At 29.5% G+C, this 18,359-nt stretch overlaps 2 protein-coding genes across 6 annotated transcripts; both read right to left on the bottom strand.

The window, feature by feature from the left end:
• Nucleotides 1-1,081: 1,081 nt before the first annotated feature.
• On the bottom strand, nt 1,082-1,938 carry LOC114393022. The gene has a single exon (XM_028354281.1). The coding sequence runs from the start codon at nt 1,801-1,803 to the stop codon at nt 1,330-1,332; it is 474 nt and encodes a 157-aa protein (XP_028210082.1). The 5' UTR covers nt 1,804-1,938; the 3' UTR covers nt 1,082-1,329.
• A 3,792-nt stretch (nt 1,939-5,730) lies between these two features.
• On the bottom strand, nt 5,731-10,366 carry LOC114393726 (pto-interacting protein 1-like). 5 transcript variants are annotated; one of them, XM_028355149.1, is made up of 8 exons: nt 10,226-10,366; nt 8,568-8,659; nt 7,934-8,181; nt 7,715-7,841; nt 7,051-7,324; nt 6,623-6,755; nt 6,426-6,512; nt 5,731-6,220 (listed from the first exon to the last, which is right to left on the bottom strand). In XM_028355149.1, the coding sequence occupies exons 2-8, from the start codon at nt 8,647-8,649 to the stop codon at nt 6,089-6,091; spliced, it is 1,083 nt and encodes a 360-aa protein (XP_028210950.1). In that variant the 5' UTR covers nt 8,650-8,659; nt 10,226-10,366; the 3' UTR covers nt 5,731-6,088. The 5 variants fall into 5 exon arrangements, with proteins under 5 accessions (XP_028210950.1, XP_028210948.1, XP_028210949.1 ...); XM_028355147.1 differs by having other exon boundaries at nt 8,568-8,693; nt 10,057-10,343; XM_028355148.1 differs by having other exon boundaries at nt 8,568-8,655; nt 10,057-10,343.
• Nucleotides 10,367-18,359: the final 7,993 nt, after the last annotated feature.

Raw genomic sequence — 18,359 nt, 5'->3', positions numbered from 1 at the left:
GGGAAATGAAAGTTTAGGACCCAAATTTTTTTGCATTTGGGATTGAACTTGAGAATTGTTGGTTTTGGTAATAGCAATTCAAGCTTTCATGCGTATTTTCAGCTTTGATTCTGAGGTTCAATAATTGCAGCAACCTCGTGTTAGTGTGTACAACTTAGAACTAAAAGTTATATTTTTCAATTAATTATAAATTTGACTGGATTAGTTTTTTAGACCCAATAAAGTTTTTAAATCTAAAAAAATTAATGATATACGAGTCATGCTAAAATGAATCTCAAAATGGGATGGAACCGGAGACTTGTTGGAGACCTTGTCCTTCAGCACATGTGACGATGACACTTGAACCTAAATCATTTTAATATGGGTGAATTAGGTAAAACTAGTTTTTAATGAGGTGAAACTTATTAAAATTAATTATGACTCCTAAACATTCAGTAGGTGAGATGATGATGACCGGAGACTTAAACCTAAATCATTTCACATAAAGTTCAAAACATGGGTGAATAAGGCTAAATTAATTTTGAATTTTAAAATTTCAGTATCAGACTTTAGCTGAATGCCCGCTGCTATCATCTCAGTGAAAAGCTTTCACCATCTAGTCCTCTCAACAAGCAAACAAGATGGCCTAATTAATAACTTTTCAAATTTCTATAATTAAATAAGCATCATTGCCAAATTTTGATTTACATAAACAACTAAACTTGGCAAGGTGCAGTCTCTCTGTTTTGAGTTAATTAATAGGATTTTTCCCTCGTGTATATATGCAGACGTAGCAGCTAGATACCTTGTCATGGATAGAAAATAATTTTGTTGCGAATATCGTCTTAAATATGCAAGTCAACCGTAAAAGACCCAACAACAACCTTCTCAATTGTTCCCATTCTGCATGCAACACTAGTATTTAATAACATGTTCATTTCGTAACGTATCATTCGATTCTTCTGAAACAAATATAACAATCATGAAAATAGTAAACATGCATTCTACCAATCAACCAAAAGAACAAAAGTGTTCAATTGCACGCCGCATGAATCATAACCATGAAATTAACTATTTTATGTATAGTAAGAGTAAATAGTACCAAAGGATTTTTACACTTCTCATTTGATAACAATTTGTCATGTACAGCATGTTGATTTTTACAATAAATATCTTAAAATTTATACTAATAATAACTTCTGATTAATTTATAGCATAAAATTGTCAATTGTGAGAGTACATAAAAATTAAACTAGTATAATAAAACTTTCTTAAATACTCTAGTTGGTCATTATTCATGATGAGGACCTCAACAGTATCATAATATGAATTCATGGTATACGTGGAAAGCTAACTGTTTTCTTGAATCTCCTTATACTGCAACAGCAGGTGCTTTTCCTTTTCCTCTGGGGTCATGAAAGCCAGGATAGGGAAGGACTTTCCAATCCCCATAGGGGTCTTAAAGAGTATCTTCTGCCCCTTAGGATCTTCAATGCTCATCTCAGTTATTGGCACCCACAGCATCATCTGCTTGCTCTTAATGCCACTCATTTTCTTCATCCTAAACTTCTCCACATAGCCAGTGACCTCAACAGCATAGCTCACCCTCGTGTTGGTTCCCTCAAAGAAATGCTCATAAGGTGCCTTCTGCTTCATCCACACAAACCCAGTTTCTCTAACCCTACCACACTCCACCAGGTCTTGCAAGGGAAGAACACCCTTTGGGAAACCCAACTCTTCTAAGAGCTCTATGGAGTGGCGATAACACTCTTCAGAACCATACACTATCTCTGCCCCTGAACGCTCCTTTACCACACTAGCCATCTCAACAATTAATTAAGAGTCTTCAACTTCAACCAATGTGATGTTAATCAAAGGCATAACTTACCATTTATATAATAATAAGGCTCTACAAAAAAGTTAAGCAGATTGGCCTGTTTTAAATGCAGTGGTTCACCCATTTGCTTCTACCATTTATGGTTTAGTGGTTTTTTGTTTGTTTACCTACATATGAATTAATATATCATATATGATGGTTAGATTAAGCTAAGGTTCAATTATAGCTCTGCCTAAATTAAAGAACTTAGCACAATCAATTTAAAGTCAAAAGTAAATGTATTAAAATAATAATAAATAATACATGTACTAACAATATAAAAGAAAATGTTTGATAAACACGTGTAAGGTTATCTAACATCTAGATAGAAAGAGAAAGAAAAAAAATAAAACAATATAAACGTAATAGTCTTTATGATGTGAGAAAAAATAGAGATAGATAAAAATAAAAAGTATTAATGAAATATTTAAAATAAAGAATAATTCACATATCATTATTCCTATATAATTTTCTTTTATATTTTCATTCAATTGTCATGTATGATAAATATATTATTACTTATAATACATATTTATTAAATTCTTAAAATAATAATAAAACGTCAACAAAGTTTTTTTTACGGTGGTCAATGAGTTTAAGTTGAATTTATTTTAATGTTATTTTAAACTTTTAATTAGTTAGATGTGTCTTTAAGTATTGTACTCACCTAAGAATTATTCGTTTTATTTGCCATAAAAAAAGATCAAACTTAAGTGTTGATGTTAGGAATCTACTGAAATAAGTAGGTGGATTTTGTTAGAAATAGGTGAAACTATGTACTAACTTTCATGACTGACTTATTGTGGTGGGGTTAGGAATGGACTTTACAGTATGAACAAAATTAGAGTCTTCTTATATACATTTTAAAGAATAAAACGGAAATGTGTCGATGTTGTTGAGGCTGGCAGCAACGTAGGCAACCTGTCGTTGTTAACTGCAGGAAAACGTGTGAAGTTTCAATTTGAATTATCTACCAGAACATAGATTCATGAATCATGATTACATGTTCGTGTGTCTTTTTTTTATTATTATTCAGTTGATCGAAACATGGATTCAAAACTAATCTGCCGAGACATTTTAAATTAAAGGATGTGAATCTCTTTCGTTCAGACCAAATTAGTTGGTGTGATATACATATATTAATATGAAAAAAATATAATTATCCTGTTATTCAATAATAATTTATCATGTTATTAAATAATTTTAGCATATCTTTAATTTATTATCAAAATTAAAACATACTATACACTTCATTACATAAAAATATTAGTATTTTTTTTGTCACATTCACATTTATTAAAATTTAACTATTTTTAACCATTTTTGGTTGAAAGGGTAAATGATCGGGTTGTAACTATAGAGTATCAATAATTTTTAAGCAAATAAACTTTTCAAGCTAGGCTTACCAACACACTATCTCTCCCATTCTTCCACAATGGTATCAAAATCAATAGGAAACTGCTAGGGGTACTTAGTATTTTTGTTGGTATATCCAGCATAACATGTAAAATTCTGATTTTATCTTTTTGTAAGTTTAATATGGGTTGACAAATCGTAACTGGCTTATAGGATTTTTTATTTTTTTTTAAAAAATATAATTTACGAATTAACTTAAAATTAATGATCTAAGTAGAAATCAAATTTGTGACTTTTAGGTTATTAGTACAATACTCTAATCAATTGAGCTAATAAACTAATTATATTATAAAATAATTAATGTCGTTATATATAACACTAAAATTTCTAATTATATTTAATGCACATGTAAATTTATATAATAAATTTTGTGATAATTAATTTTTATCTAATAATTAATTTGTTTACACATATAAATTGTAAACAAAAATCATAGGTTTAATAAAAATTTACATATGTAAAAAAAATACCAAATTTATTTAATTATCAATTTATGTAATAAACATCTAAATACATCATTCAATTAAATATCATATTTGTTTAATTTTCAATTACTGTAATAAACATCAAAATACATTATTTAATTAAATATCAAATGTGTTTAACTATTAATTATTGTAATAAACATCTAAATACATTCAATTAAATATCAAATTTTATAAATAAATTAAATGTATAAAAAAAATCAAAACATATGGATGGAAAATATGTATATTTTGAATTTTTTTAATATACTTCTCTTCTTCTCCGGCGACGAAAAACCACTAAACTTCATTGTATATTCGTAAACAACGTATGTACATCACCAGCGACAACAAACACCCACAAAAGGACGCTAAAGGAAGCAAGTTCCACTAAGGGAGTGCGATTTTATGAAGAAAAAAAAAAGGTGCTCAAAAATGAAAAAACTAATATGCTATTTATAATCGAAAATATCCATAAAGGCATTTTCGATATTTTAGAAAATTATTGGATGTATCGACAAAAATGTTAGGTGCTTCAAGCAGTTCCCAAATCCATATCGAAGGGAAGATCTATAAGCCCAAAACAGGAGATTATAAGATTCGAAATAATAAAAGTAAGAAAAAGGAGTCAAACAAAAGAATGCCAATAAATGAATGAAAGCAAGATTTGTGTCATCTGAAACTCACTTAAAATACTTTGGAGATTGAAAGACAAGTTACAACAAGAGCGCCATAGCATCAAGGTATTTTTAGACAAACAGGTCGGTTAAGGTCACTAACACTCTCTCTTTCACTCATGGACAAGAATTCATACACAAATTCTAACAATGGTTTATTTGAGCAGAAAGTGATAACTTAAAACAATGCTCCCCTTATAGTTTTCTTTTTCATTTAAATCAACTTGAGTGATAATAAAATAACGTTGTCAAAATTTTAAAATTAGCGAGATCCCTAATTCTTGATTTGATTGGTTAAACCAGTCAGTTTTAATCAAAGACCAACTCAACTTTTCAATTGTTTATTTAAACATTTTTATTACGTAAAATTTGAATAACCTTGTGATATACTCCCTTTTTTCTTATTTGTGATATACTCTTCGATTAACCTTGAGAAAGCTTCCGCCATGAAAACTATAAGACCAACAAAAAAAAACGCCAAACAAAATAACCCAATAAACGCATGGTTCAAGTTAAATGTATTGTTATTAAGGGAATTGTTTTGTGCACCCAATATTTTTTTTATTTTTTTCAAAATTAATAATAACACTCTAATCAATTGAATAAATAAGTCAATTATGTTATAAAATAATTAATACTACTATATATAACACTAAAATTTCTAATATATATTTAATGTACATATAAATTTACATAATAAATTTTGTGATAATTAATTTTGGTACATTAGAAATTTTAGTGTTATATATAATAACATTAATTATTTTATAATATAATTAATTTATTAGCTTAGTTAATTAGGACATCATATTAACTTGAATGTTATAGGTTATAAATTTTATTAATTTTAAATTAATTCGTAAAACATATACTAAATTGATAATCTGTATGGACCCATACACATCATGAATATATAAATTTGTTAAGAATAATTTTGAAAATAACAAAAATTGTTGAGAGTACAAGAAAAAATGCTGGGTGCACAAAATAATTATATGTTACTAAACTATATTCAACCAGATCTGTTTTCTGTTGCATCGTGCATGGCACCATCCGTAAATAACAAAACCTTTTGATATACCATTGTAGAGGTTAAAAAACTTAGAAAGTGACAACAACTTGGTAAGAAATAAGTGATCAGTGTCTTCTCGAATTAGATTCTAAGAAAATAATTGAGCTAAAAGACAAACTAATAAGTATCTTAAATTCGCATTGTGATGCTGTCGAACAAATTTAGAAAAAGTTTCAAGTTTCAACGGTAAAACTTAACGACATCAAAAAGGAAAAAAAAGAAGCATGCTTCTAGATTCCCTACGCGTTGAGAAGAAACCTCTCTTTGAAATAGTAAAGCAACTAGACATGTGATGTACATGACAAGTAATATTATAAATTCACTTGTACACGGCTTATAGGAAAAACAAACAAACAAATACAAATTAATAAGTATTCAAACCATAAACTTAACCATCTATGATAGGCTCTTGCCACCTACCATCACTATTTTTTTTATATCAGCTATAACATGCTTAGTTGAGATACAAATATAATAACGCAAAATATACTTTAATACTATATGCTTCAGATTATGTAATACTGACACGTGTCACAAGGACAATTGGTCAACGCACTCCAGTCTGAAAGAAGAAATGAATGATTTTGGAATTTACATGTTTTTATTACATCTTGGGTGCTTCCTTTGAGTGAACAGAACGAGTATTCAGTAGAGGCTGTAGAGCTTTCACTATAATGCTCATATTTGGTCGAAACTCAGCTTCATATTGCACACACAATGCAGCAACAGCAGCCATCTATTACAAAATACAAAAATAATTCGATGAAATGAAAACTATTAACATGTTTCTCTTAAATAATCGTGTGGTTTGCAAGAAAAAAAAATGTCAAAATAGCATATAGCATATATTTCTTTAAAGCCTATTAAGAATAGAATAAAATGTTTGCAAGCAAAATGTACAAAAGCAAGCGTTTTGGAGTTGAACTAAAAGCCTAAATTACCTTTGCAACTGATTTTGAAGGGTACTCTCCCTTTAGTCTAACATCAACACACTGCTTCACCTTATCTTCACTAAGCTTTGGTGTTGCCTGATAAAATCCAATGAACACAAATCACAATGTGCAAAATGCAAAAATTGTAAGGGAAAGAATAAACAAAAATAAATATTAACGGAACAGAAACAAGTAAATATTGGTACCCAAGTCACAAGGCTTTGCTGTCCTCGTGGCAGTGTATGATCCACTGGTTTACGCCCCGTTAAGAGTTCCAGCAGTATAACTCCAAAGCTATAAACATCACTTTTTGAAGTGAGTTGTCCAGTCATTGCATATCTGTCATAAAAAAATCAAGCCCAATAAATTATAAAAAAACCACAACTTGTGTAAAGAGAGTTAATAATTGGCCCTAAAGTGGATTGAAGTTCAGTACATCACTGTCCAAAGATATTTCTAATTTACAATTAATCAGTTTCATGTTTACTCAATTGTGATTTTCATATTCTCTTATTCCAGTTTTTTCATCTTTCAACTTAAGCAGAAATTCTTTATCATATCCGGTCTTCTGTATGTGAAAAAGCAAGCATTCACTGCAAAAGAAGGTCAAATTAGGCTTCCAGGAATAACTTACTCTGGAGCATGATAACCAAAGGTCCCAAGAACACGAGTAGAATGAAGACGTGCTGCTGCATCAGGGGCTTGATTTGACAAATCAAAATCAGCAACCTTTGCAACATCATCATCAAAAAGAAGTATGTTACTAGACTTAATGTAACGATGGATGATATGAATCTCTGCCTTTTCATGAAGATATTCAAGTCCCCTGGCTGCTCCAACAGCAATTTTAACTCTCTGAGCCCATGAGAGAACTGGACCAGGTTGTGCACCCTTGACACCTTTGCGTCCTATATCCACAATTATAATAAAGTTGCATATATAATGAAGAAATTAGTGGGGTGTGTAATGAAGAAATTAGTGGGGTGTGTAATGAAGAAATTAGTGGGGTGTGTAAGATCTTTTCATGCTGTTTTCATCCAATCAGTAAAAATTAAAAGATTAGTGGGTGATCATGTGGATAAAAAATTAAAAACATCTGATTGATGGTATAATTTAAAAGCTGTTAAGTTTCATTTCCAAGGATGACGTTGTTTTCAAAATCACAGGCTAAACCAGTTACAAGTTTCTATAGAAAATCAGCCAGCATTGATCTCAAAATTATAATAATAAAGTTTGAACATATCTGTATAACATGCAGAAAAAGAGAGATAGATAATGCAGTACAATTTATGACTAACCATGTAGAATATCGTGAAGGGATCCTTTAGGAGCATACTCGTAGGCAAGGGCACGGAAAGGACCATCAACACAATAGTTAACAAGCTCGACAACGTTTTCATGCTTTAGCCTTGATACGATGGAGACCTACAAAAGATGGGAATCAGAAGTACTGAATAAAAACATATTCCCTTTTACAGTCTTATCACTAAAAGTTTACAACTGCAATTGAACCAAACCTGAGAAAGAAATTCCTGCTCTGGCTGATTACTGGAATCTAACTTTTTTATTACTACTGCATGCCCATTTTTCAATGTGGCTTGATATACTTTCCCATATGCACCCTCACCAATGAAATATTTTGAGCCAAAATTATCTGTCAAAGACTTCAATTCATCTACTGTGATGGAAGGGACAGCAATAGGTTGAAAATTTATAGTCCGAGGAGCAGTTACTGCTGTGTGTCTTCCATGATAACTGGGGTTCCCTGCATTGTATTAACAGATTAAGACCAAACGAAAGTGGAGCCAAAATGAAAACAAGAGTTATGAACTGCTAACAGAAGTATAAATATACAATTAATACTACTACAATCACTTGAACTAGAAGACTTAGGACAGGCCATTTTCCGAACATCTCAATTTAGAAGGTGATCACTTGAGAATGGCACAAAAAAAGATATAAGAATCGCATGAAATGCCAATGACTTCAAGATCAAATTGTTGTATAAGAATTTGTACAGATTGTAGACACAAAGCATGAACCTTGCGATTCAAATCATGTCATTGACTTGTATGAAATTAAATGTAAGAATTAAGAATCATAAAATAGAAAATTTTAAAGGTGGAAAAAAGAATGGAAATGGTGGATTACCAGTAGGAGTGCTTTGCATGAAAGGTCCTCTGTCAGCAACTGTAACACTATCATCTCCTTTGCAGAAGCCAAAGCAACCCATGAACCTCTATCTGGAGGTAAGTTTCAATATAACCGGTTAAGTCACTGAAAGAAGTATCAATAAGACTAGGCACACTTTCTCTGAGGATAAACAACACCAAACATAAACAAAAGAAAAGAACCAATCAACCACCACCTATGCAAATGTGGTTAGGCTGTTATCTCATGCTAGTGTATATACAATGTCTTAACATACTTCTAGAAGAATTTTGAAGTTCTCACACTGTGGAATCACCTTTTCGGCATTTATGATCAACTCAAAACTTTTGATCAATGATCATTTGCTTTTCCGGACAGAAACTTAATTACAACATTGATCGTTATAACATTGTTCAGAATTTCACATGATGAGAATATGGAAAGCAAATTATAAATTGACATAGTATTTTTTTTCATCTTTTTCCCCTTCGATCGTATAAACTAAATAGTCATTTTAATTTTTCAAAAGAAATAAAGCACTAGGAACACAAACATAAATTGCACCATTAAAAAAACTATAGACAAGACAAGGAAACAAAATTTAGAGATGAACTAACAAGCCCTTTGTCAGTAACTTTGCAGCAACATGATAAAATAAAATGAAAGAGAAGAAAAATACTTAGGCTCTTCCAAAACCACTAAAGGGAATTATAAGAAAAGTAGCCTCTCTCGGCTTTAAGGTTTTTCCCCTTCACATGGACAATAAAGGGGACACACATTCCCATTAATCTGTTGTTGCATGACAGAACACCAAATTACATGCAATTAGTCAAAGTGCAAACAGGAACACCGACAAATGAATTAAAATTCAGAAGAAGAAAAAAATCACTAACCATCCCCACAAATAAAAACCGGCAGCGGCACATTATATTACTCCCAATAAACAAATGTCGTGAAAGCAAATTTCACTTTCAAAAAACGATTAAAAAAAAAACACCAGAAAGGTTTACGGTTACATTCTATTACTCTTAAACTTTGGAAAGGCAGAAAGTATAAAATTTCTTATTTCTATTATTTATATATAAACCCCGAAAGGGTAACACTGCCCAAACAAACAAACAAACATGCAGAACCACCTTAATCATGTCCCAGAAAATAAATAAATAAACAACTTCAAAGACAATTAGCCCCAAAAAGTAATAAGCAAGCATGAAACCAAAGTGATTAAAGAGAATTCTGGGTTTTAAATAAAAAAATATTACAGATGGACTTTGTAAAAAAATTCATTCTTTTATGTAGAGACAGAGTTGAACCCAAAAATTATTTTTTTTCAAAAAAGAAAAAATTCCAAGTCTCGATATTCGTGCGTGTTGATGAGATGAGAAGAAAAGGGTAACAGACCAAACGGTTAAAGGAACAAAACAAAAACAGAGAAACGAAAACCCAGAGAGAAGAATCGGTGTTATGAAAGGGAAAAAAAAAAAACCACCTTTTAGATGAGTAGAAAGCGAAGACGGTGTGATTGCAGTGTTTGTGCTGTTTGGAGCACAAAATGGATGAAGAAGTTGAAATTTGAAGGGAAAGAAGAAGAAGAAGAGGTGCGTTGTGTTATGTTATGTGTCTGCGTAGAAGAACAGAACAGACCAGAAGAGACCAACCTTGACTTCACCGAGACACCTCTTATGAACATCACCAAACCAAACGCTATTTATTCACATTTATTACAACCGCTGCCTTTGCCTTTGCCTTTGCCAAGTCAACAAACTCAAAAGCCCGTTTCCGAAACGGCGGGCACTTTCTTCTCTTTTTTTATCCTTTTTTTTTTCTTTTCTTTATTCACGATTCTCCATTGCAAATGGTCCAGTCAATGAAAGAATGAAGAGCTTTTTAAAACTTTAACAAAAATTTAATTTCTTCATTCAAATAAATAAATAATATAATAAGAGTTTAAAATACATTTATATAATTATATTATTATTTAATTATAAACTGTTATTTATAATAAGTTTGTTTATTTTTATATATATGATTATTTTATGTATGCTATTAATTAAAATCATAAAAAAGTACATTATCGTTCATTTTTTCTTAATCATTTTCTTTCCTCAAAAACAATTATAAGAAACACGTAATTTACGTATCTAATTAATGTTCCAATTTGTAAATCTAGTTGTTGCCTGTCTGTGTCTGCCACTGTCAATCGATACTACCCACAACCAAGACATTCAATAAATAATAATATAACTTTTGTAACTTGTATTCCGTTTTGATACAATTTAAAGAAAAATTAAACTCAAAGTTAGTCTCAAACACAAAGCTTTTTGAACTTTTGCTTTACCATTTTCATATTTATTTATAGTGTTATAATAAAGTAAATGCACTCTGAACATTAATTTCAAGTTATGTATTGTTTAATTTTAACTTCTAAATTTGTTTATATATACGGGAGGGATCAGACCTCATCAAAAGAGATTTTGGATCTTATAATTTGATGGTTTGGGAGAAGACAACTCTCACCATCTACTACAAAGGATAATTAGATTGTGACTTAATATCATTAGAGTACCCTGAAAATTAATCAAATCAAATCAAACAAACAAAATAAATAGGAAAATACATGAGCCACTGTCGGTAATGTTTCTACTTTCTTTCAACTTTATTCTATAATCGTTTCACATTAAAGCATGGTTATCGGTTGATTAATTATTCGTTCTAGATCATAAAAGTGTAAAAACAAGAGACAAATGTGCACATGAGAGACCCAAAAGCTGTAAGAACACACTGACCAAATCGGATCAAGGTAATACACATGCGAAACAACAAATCATACTTAAAATTATCCAATAACAAAACAACCTCCGAAAATCACGTGAGGCGAGAAAGACGTATCCTCTCTATATGCACGTACAAAATCAAGGGATGAATGAGAAATCCTCAATATAAAAGGGCCAGAGACGATAACACAAATTAATGTCTTTACTCTCCAATTTCATCACTTCACTCATTCTCAAAATGACTTAAGTACCAAAGTTTACATTAAAAGAAGATTAAAAAAATGATTTTTTTTTGTTGACATCAAGATTATCATCCAACCAAGAGTCGAGCGAGACTCATTACACTAATTATTATTTATTTATTTATTATGATTTTATTATACATTTTTAAAAAATAAAATTACAATTCTTTACTTTAGTGACAAATCCGAGCACTATGCTACCTTTATCCTTTATTTTTTTCTGTATAGCATTTTAAATTAATTATTATAAAACTTAACAAATTTATTATATATATATATATCAGTTTGTAATTAAATTAAATATTGAGTGTATGGACTATTTCATCATTTTATTACTAAACCTGGAATTATTTATGTTTTTCATTTATCAATTAAAAGTTTTAAATAATTAGTTCACGAAAAAGTTGTTCAAAACAGTTTTGCGTTAACTAAATGCTATACAGCAAAAATGGATAAAGATAGCATAGTGCTCGTATTGTTGTCATGCAACTTTTAGAAGCCTTTGGTTGGAATTGCATTTGTGATGCTGGATTTGGCTGGCTTATGATGGCATTTTTGTTAAAGATTCCATCTATATTTTCTAATTTTTTATTTGGGTTATTCACATATAAAAAATAGTACTGTTTTAATTGCGAAATGTGTATATCACCTTTTGTAAAGTTAAAGGTCAATTTGGTTGAAATATCATTTTGATTTCGTCTTTTTATTTATTTGGATACATGCGAATTGGAATCGCAAAATGCACATGTTAAAGAGCTACCCACGAAACAACCAGGAGATGCAACTACAATAAAAGTTCTGTCAAAAATCAAATGTATCGGTCAAGTCAACCAATTTGTGCGTGTTTCTGTTGGGAAGGTTCCAAATCATGGTTTTGGTAAAAAAAAAATGTTTATCATAACTATTATCCAAATCATGTTTTTGTGTGATTTACAGTTTCTTAAGTGAAATCTAAACATACTAATTCTTACTTAATGGACTTTCTGGTTAAGTATAAATTTTTTACTGTTTGTAGCGAAGTTATGTTAATGTTTATTTTTTAAAATGATGGTCAAAAAAATTAATTATGTTTATGTACTTCATGATGAAAAAAAATGTATTGAAAACTTAACTCTAATTTATCAGTATAACTTCTGTTGATAATTGAGAATAAAAGTTAGAAGACAGAAAACTACAGCCTAACAAAGAAATTTAATTATGATTGAGTTTAGGAGGATAGTGTCATGTATAATATTCATATTGGTCGTGCATTAGATCATCGTAAGTTTTATTTTCGTCTCAATGGTGAGACATGAAAAGCCTGCACCTTTTCTACCACGAGGAGCTAGTATATTCAATTGAACTAGAGCATAATTAGGCAAAAGATTTTGCCAACACAGTTTTATGCTGTGTGTGAACCTAAAAAATAGTTGGTAATTGAATTCTACACATCTCCCATTTTTTTAAAAATTCCAACTTACCCCTTCTATCTTCTTCCTCTGCAGCCACAGCCTATTCATGTTGTTCTCTTATTCCTGCAGTGCAAGTCCAGATCCCCTTTTCAATTTTTCTTTTCTTCTCCAACTCTTCTTCTCACAATCATCAAAGCTACAAAGTAAATTCAACTTGATGCTGCAAAAGTCCCTCTTCACTCTATAAGTAGGTTTTAACGCATCCACATTCACATTGTGGATTTGTTTCTGGAACAAGTATTCTGTAAGGGTATAAATATTTTTACAAAATGACTCTTTTTAAAGGATAATTATTATAGAACATCTTTTTCATACAAAAAAATGTTATTTGAAACGATCATTTCAAAAGGTACAAATTGTACTTCCAGAAAGACTATTCCGAATTGTTATTTTTGCTTCTAGAATGATCCATTCATAAGTCAAAATAGTACTTTTTGAAATGGCGTTTTTGAAAGTTGCAAAATACACTTTTGAAAAAACTACTTCGAATTGTAGTTTTTGCTTCCGAAATGGGTTTTTCGTAAGCCTAATACTGATTTATAGAAATCTCCTTTTCAGAATATATAAAATACATTTCTAAAAAGGTTGTTCTAAATTTTAAAAGACGTCTTTTGAAATGGTCTTTCTATAAGCAAAAATACTTTCAGAACAGCCCTTCCAGAAGCTTTTTTGCTTAAGTAAAGGTCCTTCCAAAAGGATTTTTTGTTTACGGAATTGTCATTCTGGAAGCTATTTTACTGTTAATTAAATAGGATTAGAGAAGCTACTTACCTTCTTTGGAGGAGGAACGAGAATGAGGGAGTGAGAGGGAGATGTTGTCACGGGTGGTGGCCGTCGAAGGATATGCCATTGCAGGAGGTGTTAGAATTGAGGGAAGGGAGAAGGGAGGTGTTAGGGTTGAGAGATGAGAAGTGAAAATTTCATCAAGAGTATAATGGTCTTTTGATTGAATAATCGGATGTGTGAAATTTAAGTCCCAAAATAGTTTTATCCTCTATTCCTTTGTCATGAGGCTTATGCAAATTGGGCCCTCGTTATGACTTGCGAGAACTTGTGGACTTTATTTGTGCACCCAACATTTTTCTTGTACATCTAACAATTTTTTGTTTTTTCCAAAATTATCCCTGCTAATAAAAGGATTCGTAATCCATAAGAGACTTACGACCTGTGACTTTTAGGTTATTAACAGAACACTCTAACCAATTGAGTTAGTAGGTCAATTATGTTATAAAATAATCAATATCGCTATATATAACACTATAATTTTTAATGTATATTTAATGCATATATAAATTTACATAAAAAATACATTATTAGATCAAAATTAATTGTCACAAAATTTATTGATTTTATTACATAATAATTTTATGTTTTGGCCTTATTACAATTTTTTTACTTTCGGGGTCCAATTTAAAAGATAAAAAAAATATTAAAAAAAAAGATACAGAAATCAACTTGGAGGTGTAGGAAATAATAGTCCTAATTTTGGGTGGACCAGTTAGATTGATTATGTGTGTGCCTAAGAAAAGAAATGACTATTACTTTATTTTTTTACAGAGCCATTTTTAGGTTAATATGTGTATTTTCAATCAAGACTCAAAGAATAGTATCTCAATCTAGTGATATCTATTTAATGAATTTATTTTTTTCAACAGATATTTTTTCGTATACATCTGGGATCAAATCTTACTTTTGACCACACTTAAAGGAATAAAGTTATTATGTCTTCCTAAGGGCCGTTTGTTTCAAATGGAAATTAATAAACACTGAAGTTCCTTTACACAGTACCCAAGATCCAATGTAGTAAAGAAAACATCTCCTCGAACGTACCTTTAGGGCTAAGAAACTCTAAAACAAACAAAAAAAGAGACCTATGGTTGTTTCTTCAAAATATCAAAGATATACATACCACTTCCCTTATTGATTCACGCGCAAAGAGAGTGCAGGTTTTTCATGTTTGCATTGTTGGCAAGGTCACTTTTGTTTTGGAGGTTGAGATTGAAAGAGATCGATGTAATACTACGGTACATTGTAAAGATTTGAAAAATGGCAGTCGCATGCACAAATATGCAAAGATATTTTATGAAGTTTAAATAACGATTATTAATAGTTTGCATAATTCATAAAAAGAAAAAAGAAAAACAAAAGGTTTAGGATCATTGTGCAAAGAATCTGTTATCTGTCCATGCATGAACCCTTGTTAGTGAGATTTACCTTTTCTCCTGTAAATAAGCAAATTGAGATGGAACATGTACTGATTCTGATGGGAGAAAATATCCAATGAATATGGAAAAACGAGAATACTCTTTTAATTAGAAAGGTTTGACCACATATCTACATTATGTTCAGCAGCCACGTTTTTTTTTCTTTTTTTTAATGAGGAGTGAAATGGTGAAGAAAGAAAAAATAGGAAAAAATGATAAGAAAATAAAATAAAAACGTTTTTTTTATTTAAATAAATAGAAATAAGAAAATAAAATAAAAGCATTTTTTTAATCTAAAAATATATTTATTTTTAATTACTCTACTATTTTTCTTAATATAAAATATATTTTTTGTATGTTTTATTTTTAAATAACATAAAGAAAAAAAAAACACTCAATTGTATCTCTTCTCAATTCATGAAGGATAATTGGGTGTGACTCAGTTGTTGTCTTTTTTTTCCCCTCTACCTCTACCCCAGTATTGGTGTACCATCTAAATGAGGGAAATTATGAAATTATAACTCACTTATTTTCTGATCTCCTTTAGTAATTAAATTTGTCTCCCTAATAAAGAGAAAGAGGGAATGGAGGACAAATAAATCTTGGTCCACATGCAGAGGAAAGAGGCAATGTCGTCCACAGCAAGCACATGATCGAGTTGCCAGTGATTTGGTCTCTCTCAGTCTCTGGGACCGCATTACGTACAATTAATGTAATGTAATTATTATATGCACACTTACTCTTCTTTCTACTTTCCAATTCTCAATTGCTTTCCTTTCTTCTGTTTTCTTCTCTTCTCTTGCTTTAGTTAATCCTGTCTGCAATGCAACATGACTTCTTCGTTATGTTGGAGGGTTATTTTTTGTTATTATGTTATTGATAAGAAATATTTATTAATTTTATTGATGATTAATTTGCGAGTTGAAAAATTTGATTCATTATTTCTTTTATCAAATTATTTTTTTCCAAATTTTAATCATATCTTTTTATCCACAAAATTAGTGATAAATATTATTTTTAACAAAAAAATATTTTTAAAACTTGTTGTTAATTATGTTGAGAATTTCCGTGAGAAAAAAAAATGAAAACTAATTTTAATTTAAAATAAACTCAAATATAACTCGTATCCATCACTCAATAAGGATAACTATATTTTAAAATAAGCAGGGCAAGAAAGTATCATTTAAGGGTCTCTTAAATTAGAGGAACACAATTTACTTTTTTTAATATAACTTATAACTTATATTTTTCTTAAAAAATATATAAGTTATATTTATATTGATTTGACATTATCATCGTATGATTCTTGATATATAATCTCTTACAAAATTTATAGAGATAATATAAACGTAGTTAAATTTGAATTTTTTTTGTCATATTCAATGTTGTGTTCATGATTTATTTAATATCTAGAGAAAAGAAAAAAAATTACATAAAAGATTGATGATAAGACAATAATTCTTTTAAATGAAAACAATTATATTATACATGTGTCGGTATTCAATTCAGGTTCAACATGAACATATATTGTTAACCGATAAATTTTATTTACACAATATTTTCGTATATTCAATATAAAAAAAAGAGAGAAAACGTACGAATAAAATAGATATATATCAAACAGACAAAATATAAAGTGTTAGTAAAAATTATTATATAACATAAATCTAACATCTCTTCTTGAATATGACAACATTTACGTTATGTTAAATAAGATATTTTAACTAATTTTATTAGTTGATTTGACTGTTCAGTAAATAAATTTTTTTATAATAATTTTTAATGTTTTCAGAAACATTACTTAAAGCAACACTTTTTAAAATATTAGTTTTTAACTTTTAATTTTTTATATTTCTTTTCACTCTTATCTTTAATATATTTATTATCTCTTTTAAATAAATCATAATATTATTATTTTTTACTTTTCAGATATTTTAATAATTAATTTTACTTAATACTTCTAATTTAATAAATTAACTTTTAAACTTCAAATCACTAGTTAATTTTACCAAATATAACCTTTAACTTGTTTAACATTTGAGGGTGCTGGTGGATAAGGAACCTGCATGCTAAAGTTCTTTCCTCATCCAGTTATAAATGTTTGATTCAAATACATTTAATTAATGCATGTAATGGACCTATTACTGGCTTGCAATTAAATGGAAGGGGCCAAGAACCAAGAGCATCTTATACTAGCTTTTTGTTATAGTGCTAGTCCTAGAGGATCAATTTAAATCCTATTTTTGGGTAAAAAGCTACGTCAAATCCAATATGCAGTAGAATTTGGAAGGACAGATTCAGTTTGTCTTTGTCTTTGGACAGACATCTAATATGCACTGTAAAATATAACAAAACGGTGAAAAGAACAATCACACTGTCATTCAATTATAAGAAAATATGATATGCACTGCTGCAAAACAATTTATATTATAATTTAATCACAAATTATTATATATCATAAATTTTTATGATAATTATTTAATTTTCAATGTTTTTGAATGGGTCGAGAGTATTTATATATATGCTAAAAATTGTTAATGAAAGGATCAAATTGAATTTTATTAAATAAATCATAGATGGATTAAATTTTTAATGGATCAAAATGAATGTATTGTTTTGATCCGATCCACCATGATCTAGATTAAAAAAATTTAGATCCACTATTTTGTCACTTTTATATACATTACTTTTTTTTATTCCAATATGAATCTTCTTTAATGTTTGAAAATGCTATACTAACATTCTTTAGTCAGAGAGGTTGTTGTAAATATTAAATAAAGAGGGATATTATGTGTAATTTGATTTTTTTTTCAAAGAATGTTAATTTAATTTCTTCTATTTATTTATGCACAATCAACTCCAAAACTCAAAATCTTATTGTTAATTAATTTCAATTTCAATTTTAAAATGATATAAAAATTTATCTTAGTATTATTCTTAGACCATTCGTTATCGTGTTATCATTGGATCATTTGCAATCTAATTACAAAATTACGATAGTGATTTGTTCATATTACTAGATTTTGTAGTGGAGTTGAATCCAAACCTTAATTCTAAGAAATGTTTGGATTGCAATTCCAATAAATATCTAGAGAATTTCCCTTTGAGTCACTTTGAACAC

This window comes from Glycine soja, chromosome 17 (assembly GCF_004193775.1).
Source record: "Glycine soja cultivar W05 chromosome 17, ASM419377v2, whole genome shotgun sequence".
NCBI lineage: Eukaryota > Viridiplantae > Streptophyta > Magnoliopsida > Fabales > Fabaceae > Glycine > Glycine soja.
Note: the sequence above shows the minus strand (reverse complement) of the source record. Positions and strands in the feature narration are given on the sequence as shown.